This window comes from Balaenoptera musculus, chromosome 8 (genome assembly GCF_009873245.2).
Source record: "Balaenoptera musculus isolate JJ_BM4_2016_0621 chromosome 8, mBalMus1.pri.v3, whole genome shotgun sequence".
Classification (NCBI taxonomy): Eukaryota; Metazoa; Chordata; class Mammalia; order Artiodactyla; family Balaenopteridae; genus Balaenoptera; species Balaenoptera musculus.
Genome location: NC_045792.1, coordinates 109,911,582 through 109,922,976, shown reverse-complemented (window position 1 = coordinate 109,922,976; position 11,395 = coordinate 109,911,582). Strand labels below are relative to the sequence as shown.

General features: G+C 55.8%; 1 protein-coding gene across 13 annotated transcripts in view; it reads right to left on the bottom strand.

The window, feature by feature from the left end:
- Positions 1–2,121: 2,121 nt before the first annotated feature.
- The window catches only part of DEAF1 (DEAF1 transcription factor), a 28,221-nt gene continuing 18,947 nt past the window's right edge, over positions 2,122–11,395 (bottom strand). For 2 of the 13 annotated variants that reach the window (XR_005020972.1, XR_005020976.1), the window contains 3 exons: positions 9,675–9,764; positions 6,528–6,809; positions 3,657–3,755 (listed from right to left, as the gene is read on the bottom strand). Coding sequence is in view for 8 of the 13 variants with exons in the window: in XM_036861469.1 (XP_036717364.1) it covers positions 3,598–3,755; positions 9,675–9,764 (248 nt within the window). In the remaining 5 variants the exon portion in view is untranslated. Of the gene's footprint in view, positions 3,756–6,527; positions 6,810–8,517; positions 8,641–9,668; positions 9,765–11,395 lie in introns of those variants that run through there. The other 11 variants (XR_005020974.1, XR_005020975.1, XR_005020973.1 and 8 more) reach the window with 10 other exon arrangements.

Sequence of the window (11,395 nt, the reverse complement as noted above, 5' to 3'; positions counted from 1 at the left end):
GCAGACCGCTGGCACCGCAGCCCCTCGTCAGCACCCCGCCTCGCCTGGGGGTTTGTAGGAGTAATTAAACAGATCCCCAACACCTGCTGGGAAGGCTCTTGGAGGCGGGGGAGGGGGCAAGGAGGAGCCCAGGCCTCCACTGACCCTCATCCGGCCAGTTAACCCCTTCCTTCCTTCGGAGGAAGCCCAGAGAAGAGACCCCACCAAGCCAGGTCCTGGCTCTGCCCCTGGGGTGGGCGGGGAGGCTGCAGGGAGGTGTTTTCAGCTCCGCCCCGCCCCAGAAGCCTTGGGAACGGGGGCAGCCGTTGCCTGCGAAGACTGCCCCGACTCACACCCTCCCCTAACAGGTTCCCTCCCCCACACACCCGGCCAGCTGCAACCCACCGCGACCCGACAGCTGTTCCCAGGCCAGCAGCCTCCTCCCCTCGTCCTGGTGGCCCCACCCACTGTCCCTGCAAAATGCAGCTGAGCTGCCCTGCCACTGCTTTGGCAGCTGCCTCAAGGTCAGAGCACAGCTCCCTGCCAGCTCCTGACCTGCCAATAGATGCCCAAAGCCTGGAGGAACAGGGGACCTGGGTGCTGGGTGGGCTCACGGGGGCAGCCTCCCTGCAGGGAAGGCCAGCGCAGGCCCACAAGGCGCTCAGCCCTCCTCTGCCCGCTTGGCTGGGAGCAAGTGGGCAGAGCAGGGAGGGGCTGCCCCTCTCCCGCCCACAGCGTGCCCCCCCCAACCCGAGACGGCCCCACTTGGACTTCACCTGGACCCTCCCAGTCCCCCGCCATGGGCACCCGCTGTTCCCAGTACTGAGGCTGAGCGCTCCTGTCAGGAACTGTGACCAAGCCGGCCACTGCCGGGTGCCAAGTTCGCCTCTGGACATGAGAAACTACGGGCTGTGAGGGCCACGGCATCAGGCCCAACCTCAGCGTGCTAAAATATTCCGTGGAGAGAGGGGCCGCCCTGTTCCCCTCTCTGGGTGAGCACCATTTCCTGCTCAGTCTCAGCTGCCGCCTCCTCTGAGAAGCCTCCCCTGACCACCCCCCAGGACCAGCCTGCCCCTATCATCCTGGGAGAGACTTGCCCTGGAGGAACCGAGTATTGATGGACTGAGGGCCAGTACGGGGTGCTGTGTCCCTGCACCACACAGGGACCAACACAAAATGGGAGTGGGGGAGGGGGCCCAGGGCCGGACCCCAGGTCTGTTGGCTGCTTCAGCTTCCAGCACCTTCTTGCCTGTGAAGCATCAGGATGGCTGCAGCGGATACCCTGTGTCTCCTGCCGGGAGGAGCCCCAGATGGCACAGCCTCACCCGGGCAAGACACTTGCTTCAGAGCTGGGCTGGTGGTCCCTCCTGGGAACCTCAGACTTGAAGGGACCATCAGGCTGACGGCAGGGGCAGGGGCAGGGTCGGAGCAAAGGGCCCCTGAGTGTGGCCGCTGGCCCTGCCACCTGGCTCGTCCCTCAGGTCCACACCCCACGCCTGTGCCCTGCCACCCATCTCTGATGTGCCCCGACATGCGCCTGCTGGGCCTTCCGTGGTCACTCCAGCTGGTCAGAGCTGGTGTCTGCCACTGCCAAGAGGGTCTCAACTAGCAGCACCCCTGCCTGCCAGCCGTGGGCACCAGCTGCCATGCCCACCCAACCCAGCGGTCTGTGTGGAGCAAAGCCACGTCCCCATCCATGTACCCTTCTCATCTCCTATACTAGGGATGGGGTGACCGTGCCCCTGACAGGCCAGGCCAGTAAGTGCACCTCTCTCGGAGGTGGGGCTGCAGATGGGCTGGGATCTGCTGGTGTCCTGCGCCGTCCCCGCTGGCCCTGTGGGCAGACTCCTGTGTCCCCCAAGAGGGGGACAAGGCGGGCACAGGGGGACAGGTGGACACAGGAGAGTGACAAGGTGGGCACAGGGACAAGGTGGGCGGGTGAGGGACAAGGTGGGCACTGGGGGAACAGGGGCAGATAGACAGAGCCTGGCTGACCCGGGGGCTCAGCAGGTGCCTCGAGGGTCCCAGGCCCACTGATGCCAAGCGTCACCGCAGCCTCAGCTCAGAGGACCAGCGGCACCCGGACGGCTGCCGCACTGCACACTGTCAGAAGCCTTGGCCTGGCCCCTGTGGCTGCGTCTGGCAGAAGATGCCATCGCAAGTGCTGACACAGAACTGAGGGTGTCAACGCACCCTTGGCGCCTGGATGGCAATTTCCAGAAGCCTCCTGATGTCCGGGGTGATGCAGAGATAGCTTCAAAGGCTTAGAAACGATACACTTTGGAAAACTGCCCCCAACACGTGCGGTCCCCAGGCTTCTACTTTAAGGAGAAGGGGAGGAGAAGCCACCCCCGATCCCAGGAAACCCTCACCCAGGATGGCTTCCCTGCAGGGCCTGGTCCCGAGGCCGCCGAATCTGCTCACAGGGAGGCCGCTGCCTGGAGCTGGACGCCAGGGAGGGACCTGGAAGCCTTTCCCCGTGGGCGCTGCCCACCTAAGTCGCCATTTTAGCCTTTTCAGGTTTGGGGGGTTCCTTCTGGGGGTGCAGCCCCTTCTGCTGAGGCCGACGTGGCCCCCACCCCTGGTCCTCACTTCCCACCACCTTCATGCTGTGCAAACCCCAGGGGCCGGGCCTGGACTTCCCCAAGGTGGTGGAGAGGCGGGACGACAAAACAAATAAAACCCAAATAAACCCGCTTAGTCCGCAGAGGCCGATGGAACGGAGGCAGAGGGGCTTCTGGGGGCAGGTCCTCCCCCACCTGGAGCCAGGCTGGGCGCGGGGGGATGGGCGTGGGTGCCACCCCCTCGGCTCACCGGGGAGCCCGTGGCCCAAAAGGCAAGTCTCCGTGTGCTATGAAGAACCTTCTGGAAGCAGGAGCCGGGAGGTGCGGGGCCGGAGGTGTGAACGAGACGGAACAGTGAGGCGAGCGTCGGGGTCAAAGTCCACTTCTCAGTGCACAGAAGATGGGGCAGCGCAGGCTTTCCTGGAACCCAGGCTTGGAGACAGGCTGGGCAGGGCACCGGGAAGGGCAGGGACGAGGCCCCCAGCCCGTGGGAGCTGGGCTAGCATAGCCGGGCGCAGGCAGGAGCCACCCTGGGAGGGTCCCCAGGGGTCCCGGGCGCGCTCTGTGCAAAGGGAAGGTGGCACGTCCGGACGCCGAGCCATCCCCGAGACTGGACGGCGGCTCGGCCTTCCCGGCTGGCAGCTCTGGCGCCCCAGCTCCTGGGCAGCAGGTGCCGGCCTCCCGTCCCGCCGGGCTGGGCCCCGTCTGGTCTCGGCTTCCGAACTGCACGACCAGGCCCCCGGGCCTCGGGGCGGTCGGAGCTTGGAGTCACCAGTCCGCGTGGGGCAGGGGCGCCAACTTTACTGACAGACACATGTATGTACACGCGTGTTACAGAACACGACACACCCGTAGGGAAGACCGGACGCTCATGATCCAAGGGATAAAAAAAGCACCGTGAGCAGGCATCCAGGGCCCAGGCCGCGTCCACTGGCCGCCCCGGAGAGGCCCGCGCCCCCGCCCCGCTTCGGGGCTTGGCGGCAGGAGCGCACCGCCAAGGGCGCCGCTCACGCGACGTCCACTCATAACTTGGCCAGCAAGTTCCTCCTCGTCCTCAGCGCCCCCGTCCTCGAGGGTCCTTCCTGGCCACAGAGGCCCCACAGGCGCTCACACGGTGACCTTCTCGATCACAGCCTCGGCGACGTGGACGTCGTCCCCCTGCGCGGTGACGGCCGCCGACCGGCCACACACGTGCTGGTGGTCCTTCCAGTCCTGAAAGGAAGGACAGACGCCGTGTTACGGTTCCGAGTGAGAGGCCGTGCCCGCGAGTGGGTCCGCACGCGCTGAGCGGCCAGCCCTCCGGGGCAGGGGGCTCCCAGCCTCGCCCACCCTGCTGTTTAGGGAGCCACTCCAAAGGCAAATACCCGGGATGACCCTTGAGCCACGTCCACGCTCTGATCCTGCTGCTGCCTCCCTGGGACCTAAACAAAGACACTCACACCTGCAGAGGAATACTTGTCTCTGATGTTGCTGCCCACCGTGTTACTTATCATCGCAGAAGTGAAAACACCGAGCGGGAGCCAGCCACGTGTCCACAGAGGGGCTGGGAGGCCGTGGCCCCCAGGGAGGTCGGGCAGGACGTCCACCCGCCCCCCCAGCACCCCCCGTCAGGGCGGGAGCTGCTGTCGCCCGTTCACAGGCGGGAAATGGAGCCGAACTTGGCCTGGAGCAGGGCTTGCTCTGGTGGCCCGACGGGGCGTGGTTAGTGGAGACACGGACCCCAAGACGCACGGAGAGGTTAGGGTTTGGTGAGCCACAAGACTTGAATGAACATCACACACACTCGGAAGAACAGAGACCAGCGGTGACCCCCGGAGGGCAGGGTTCCAGCTGCCTATCTTCATGCTGTCCTATGTCTTCTGAATTTTCTACAAGTGTTGCCTTATTTTTATAATAAAAAAGTAAAATTTCAAATCATTACAGGCATACCTCGGAGACATTGAGGGTTCAGTTCCAGAATAAAGCGAACGTAGCAATAAAGCGAGTCACACAAGATTTCAGGTTTCCCGGGGCTTATACAGATCACGTTTACACTACACTGTAGTCTATTAAGTGTGTGACTGTACGAACCTAATTCAAAGACACTCTATTCCTAAAAATGCTAACCATCACCTGACAAGGCAGGATTGCCGCACACCTTTAATCTGTAAAAACGCAACATCTGAGAAGTGCAATAAAACGAGGTCTGCCTGTATATCAAAAGAATAAATTTTTTAAATTTATTTTTTATTGAAGTTAAGTTGATTTACAGTGTTGTGTTAATTTCTGCTGTACAGCAAAGCGATTCAGTTATATACATATATTTTTTCTTTTTCACATCATTTTCCATCATGGTTTATCACAGGATACTGAATATAGTTCCCCATGCTATACATTAGGGGCTTGTTGTTTATCCATCCTACGTATAATAGTTTGCATCTGCTAATCCCAACCCATCCCTCCCCTACCCCACTCCCTCTTGGCAACCACAAGTCTGTTCTCTATGTCTGTGAGTCTGTTTCTGTTTTGTAAATAATTTCATTTGTGTCATATTTTTAGATTCTACATATAAGTGATATATGGTATTTGTCTTTCTCTTTCTGACTTACTTCACTCAGAATGCTAATCTCTAGGTCCATCCATGTTGCTGCAAATGGCATTATTTCATTCTTTTTTATGGCCGAGTAGTATTCCATTGTATGTATGTACCACATCTTCTTTATCCATTCCTCTGTTGATGGACATTTAGGTTGCTTCCATGTCTTGCCAATTGTAAACAGAGCTGCTATGAACACTGGGGTGCATGTGTCTTTTCGAATTAGTTTTCTCTGGATAAATGCCCAGGAGTGGGATTGTTGGATCAAATGGCAACTCTATTTTTAGTTTAGTAAGGAACCTCCATACTGCTCTCCATAGTGGCTGCACCAATTTACATTCCCACCAACAGTGTAAGAGGGTTCCCTTTTCTCCACACCCTCTCCAGCACCTGCTATTTTTAGACTCAAAAAAATAAATTTTTAATTTGTAAATTACCTGACTAGATTACCTGACTCTGTAAGTCTATACAGTATGTAAAACTTCATGTGTGCTGGGCTCAAGTCCACAGTGTTTCACACCATACATAAAAATTAACTCAAGATGGGTCATAAATCTAAAAATAAGAGCTTAAAGGGAGTTCCCTGGTGGTCCAGCGGTTAGGACCCGGCACTTTCATTGCCATGGCCGAGGTTCAATCCCTGGTTGGTGAACTGAGATCCTGCAAGCTACGCTATGCGGCCGAAGAAAAAAAAAAAAGAGCTAAAATTATAAATGTTTTAGAAGAAAATAGGAGATTTTCCTAACCTTGAGTCAGGCAAAAGTTCTGAGATATGACACCAAGAGCGTGATCTCCATTAAAAATGTTTTTTTAATAAACTGGACTTCTTGGGACTTCCCTAGTGGTTAGGGCTCCATGCTTCCACTGCAGGGGGCCCGGGTTTGATCCCCGGTTGGGAACTAAGATCCCATAAGCCTTATGGCACGGCCAAAAATAAAAAATAATAGATAATAAACATTTTTAAAAAGTAAACTGGACTTCATCAAAATTAAAAAAACTTTTGCCCTTCAAATGACACTATTAAGAAATAAAGAAACAAGTCACAGACTGGGGGAAAATACTTGGAAATCACATATCTGATAAAGGACTTGTATCCAGAATATACACAGGCATCTCCACACTCGATAAGAAGAGAAACGATCCCATTTAAAAACGGGCAAAAGATCTGAATAGACATTTCCCCCCAAAAGATATACAACGCCCAGTAAGCACACACAACGATGCTCGACATCTTCAGACATCAGGGAGATGCAGACTAAACGCACTGATGTCTCTTCACACCCGGTAGCAGGGCTACGACCGGAAAGCAAGAGCAAGCGCTGTGGACGTGGGTGGACCCGCCGCTGGAGGGGGTGCAGTCACCTCGGAAAAGTTGGGAAGTTTCTTACTAACGTTAAACACAAGTTTACCATATGACTCAGCAAATCCATGTACGCATGTAGCCAAGACGAACAAAAAGCTGCCTCCACCCTGGAGCTGGCTCGTGAGTGTTCACGACAGTCACGTGGCGGGAACCACTCCGATGTCCGCGGGCTGAGGACTGGAGGGCAAGACGAGGTCCAGCCACACCGTGGATGCAACTCAGCCTCCACGTGGACGAACCTCGGAAACACGCTGGTCAGAGGAAGCCAGACGCGGGAGACCGCGTGTTATACGACTCCTGCTACGTGAAATGTCCGGAAGAGGCCAATCTACAGAGAAAGAGATTCGTGGTTGCCAGTGGCTGGGGTGCGGGCCCGAGGGGGCTTTTGGGGGCGATGGAAAGTTCTAAAACCGAACTGTCATGTTTGCACAAATGCAAACTTACTAAAAACCACTGAATCGCACCCTTAAAATTAGTGGATTTTATGGTATGTAAATTCTACCTCGATGAAGATGTAACACATACACACACACACCTCACATGGGATTTGGAAAGAACATAAAGTCTGCACGTAAAAGCCAAAACAATTCATGGCCCTTGTCCAACTTGTAAGAAGGTGAGTAACATTAACTACCTTTCCAGGTCTTTGGGGAGCACACAGAATTCTGGGGAGCACAGTGGGCAGGCCCAGAAGCTGCAATGTCGGCACCACCATTTACTACAAGGAGCCTATGGCTTAGGTTTTTTCAGGTCCTACCGAGTGTTCATGATGGATCCCACGTGAAAACTACGGTTTTTGAACTTCACTGTACATTGATTTTTGTAAATATTGGGTTGGCCAAAGAGTTTGTTTTTTTCCATAAGATGGCTCTAGTAGAGCTTAACTGTCTTTAACTTCATTCAAAACAATTTTGTTAGACTGTATTGTGACAGCTGTCATATCAGCGTGCATTTAAAAAAAGGTTATCAAAATTGGTGAATTTTTGTGTAGCCATTTTAATGCTGAAGAAAAAAAAGCAACATTTTCCACATATTATGCTTTCCTATTTCAAGAAAGGTAAAAACGCAGCTGAAACCCCCAAAAAAAAGACTTGTGCAGTGTACGGAGAAGGTGCTGTAACTGATCAAACGTGTCAAGAGTGGTCTGCGAAGTTTCGTGCTGGAGATTTCTCGCTGGACGATGCTCCACGGTCAGGTAGACCAGTTGAACCTGAGAGCCATCAAATCGAAACAACAATTGAGAACAATCAACGTTATACCACGCGGGAGGTAGCCGCCGTACTCAAAATATCCAAATCAAGCCTTGAAAATCATTTGCATCAGCTTGGTTCTGTTCATCGCTTTGATGTCTGGGTTCCACATAAGTTAAGCGAAAAAACCCTTCTTGACTGTATTTCTGCATGTGATTCTCTACTTAAACGTAATGGTAACGTTCCATTTTTAAAACAAATTGTGACGGGCAATGAAAAGTGGATACTGTACGATAATGTGGAACGGAAGAGATCGTGGGGCAAGCGAAATGAGCCACCACCAACCACACTAAAGGCAGGTCTTCCATCCAAAGAAGGTGATGTTATGTATCGGGTGGGAGTGGAAGGGAGTTCTCTATTATGAGCTCCTTCCAGAAAACCAAACGATTAATTCCAACAAGCACTGCTCCCAATTAGACCAACTGAAAGCAGCACTCGACAAAAAGCGTCCGGAATGAGTCAACAGGAAACGCATAATCTTCCATCAGCATAACGCAAGACGGCGTGTTTCTTTGATGACCAGGCAAACACTGTTACAGCTTGGCTGGGAAGTTCTGATTCATCCGCCGTATTCACCACACATTGCCCCTTCGGATTTCCATTGATTTCGGTCTTTACAAAATTCTCTTAATGGAAAAAATTTCAATTCCCTGGAAGACTGTAAAAGGCACCTGGAACAGTTCTTTGCTCAAAAAGATAAACATTTTAGGAAGATGGAATTATGAAGTTGGCTGAAAAATGGCAGAAGGTAGTGGAACAAAACGGTGAATACGTTGTTCAATAAAGTTGTTGGGAAAAATGAAAAATGTGTCTTTTCTTTTTACTTCAAAACCGAAGGAACTTTGTGGCCAACCCAATAAAACCAAAGCCTATGCCTTTATCAGGGCAGCGTGTCACAGGAGCACAAACCTAACACAATCAACAGAAGAAATGGAGTCTCTGTCAACAAGGTTATACCTGAAATATAACTGCCCAATCCACCAAGAGAGGTTCCAAGACTGCAGCTTGCATTTAGACAAAATGTTATCTGGCTAAAACGACTCCATCAAGAAATAAACCCACGAATCTTCCTCTGATGGTTCAAAGTCAGGGAAGAGTCACCGATCAGCCGCCCTCTCGGATCACGAGCCGGCAGGAGCCCGTCCACCCCGCCGGCTCCTCCTGGCTGCCTGGGCTCCTCCCAGCGTCCCCGAGCGCAGCAGGCATGCGGGCCCTCTCCTCAGCACACGAGCCATAGGTGACACCAGGGAAAGCAGACCTGCGGGTCTCCTTCCCAAGTCTCCCGCCCCGGGAACGGGCCAGGGCTCAGGAGCATAGCTGGGAGCCCTTGGACACGCTTTCCGTGCTGTGCTGAGCCCTGCAGCCCCCAGGGAAGCCCTGAGACGCAGGGGAGGAAGGTGTCATGTCCCACACACCCTGGTCTTGGGCGTCATTCCTGCCCACCTCCCACCCGAGGACATCTGAGGACGGGGCGCTTTGGGAAGCCGCCAGGCACAGGGTCCCCTGCGCGGCAGAGGCTGTGTCCGCAGATGCAGCTCCAAGTCACAGGCACCAGGGATGGGGTTTTTTACTATTTGTCCACCCGGCAAGTTACCTTTTTTAATCATGGGAAGTTTCTAAGAGGAGAGGATAACCCCACAGGCCCCAGTCAACGGCTCGGCCCCTCACTCTGAGTAAGGGTGAGAAGAGTGATAAAAACCTGAACTAGCAACTGCCACTCCAGAACGCTCTCTAATCTCCTCAGAATCAGAGGCCTACATGGACAGTCGCGCTGACTCTCCGGATCTATGACGAGGCGTCCGGGGCTGGGGAGCACTGACCGCGACAAGGTCAAGGCCGTGGGGGAGCAGCGGCCTCCATGGCCGTGGCCACGGCCTGCGTGGCTGCCTCGGGGCTCTGCCGGAGCCCAGGGACAGCGCAGAGGCGATGCGGGGGGCGCCTACCTTGCGCTGGCAGAAGGTAGAGCAGTAGTTGACCTTGTGGCAGCCGGTGCACTCGCTCAGGGCCTCCCGGCCGCAGTTGACACAGAACTGCTGCAAGAGGACACAGGCGTCAGTCGCGGGGACAGACTGACCCGCGTCCCCGCCCCCCGCTGCCCAGACGCGGGGTGGGCGCCTGCTGAGCAGGAAGCAGGGCTCCGGATCACACCGATGCGCCAACCTTGCTCCAAATACCAGGGGATTTCATTGCCACCAAGTACGTGTAGGAAAGCAAACTGAGGCAGGCCTGGATTCTCAGTTGTCAGGATCGTCTCCTGAGCGGTCAGGCCCTGCAGCCCCCCAGCCGGACCCTCATCCGCAGCCCAGGCGCCCCCGGCCCGGCCGCGCGGCTCCGTAAGATGGGTCTTCTGTGCGCCTTCCCCACAGCACGTGAAGGAGCTGCTCCTTGTAACCAGCCCGGGAGGGGGACTCCAGTGGCACCACCAGCGCTGGCGCGTGCAGCCGTGGCCCGCGCTGCCCGGCGCACCTGGCTGCACTGACTGCAGGCCGGGCCCCTGCTCCCGGCCAGCGGGCGCGTGTGTGACCTGCACGCCCCCGAGGCACGCCAGGCGCCCGTTTCGAACACCGCTGGCCGCCCCCGCCGCCACTCCCGAGAGTACATGCAAAGCAGCGAACCGCTTCTTGGTTCCGGTTCTGGACTGCAGCTCCCTTCTCGGCCCGGCGCCGACTGACACGCTCCACCCTGAAGCCCCGCCACCCGCCTCACTCGCTTCCGGAAACACGCGCGTTACGGGGACCCTGAGGGACTACTAAGTTAGCCTGTCCCCTGTCTCTACTTTAAAGAACAAGATACTTACAGAAAAAAAACGAAGTCTGTAACCACACCTAGCAATTCCTCCAGGGAGAGCAAAGGTCTCACAGTTAGTGGGAGCAGAGGTGCGGCTGCCCGTGAGGCTCGGGGGCCCCACGGACCCTCCTGCCTCTCAGCTCGGAAGCCCTCAGGGAAGCGCGAGCCCCGCTCACCTGGACCTGCCACGTCGGTGCTCCAGCGCCAGCACAGGTCTCGGAAGACAGCAACCACTCAGTAAATACCTCTTAACTGCACCAAAAGCCTGGGTCGTGACTAGACCTCGTGGGGCGGGAGCCGCTCTTGTGTGGCAAGTACTTCCGACCCCAGGCTCCCAACACATCCCCTCGGGAATAACTTCTTAACCCAAGATAACTGGGAGCAGGAGCTCCGGGTCAGACACGCCAGCTACTGTACAGACGGAGACGGACGGGCACAGCCCTCGGGCTGTGTCTGCACACACCGGTTAGGACCCACTGCTTCCCTGCTGCCAGCCGAGAGCGCCCAGATCTTGGTTCCTAAGAGCACTCGTTCTCCAATAAAGGAACCAGGCTCCCTGGAGAAACGGCCGATTCCAGGGCTGGGGCGGGGAACCCCCAAGATGGGCCTGGAGTGTCTTCTAGCACCAGAAAGGAGGGAGGTGCTCTGAGGGGCAGGTAAGGGACGCGGGAGCCGACTGGGAGCTCCAGCAGCCAAAGCCAAACAGGATGAGCAAAACAAGTAACACAAGTGCCATGAGCCCACCTTGATACAAACAAAGGTACAAACAAACGTACAAGAGACAGATCCCCCGCGGAGAAGAATTCTGGAAATATTCCTAGATCACCCCTGTCCAGGAGGGGGACCCCCACCCAGGGTGACTAAGGGAGGAAAAGGG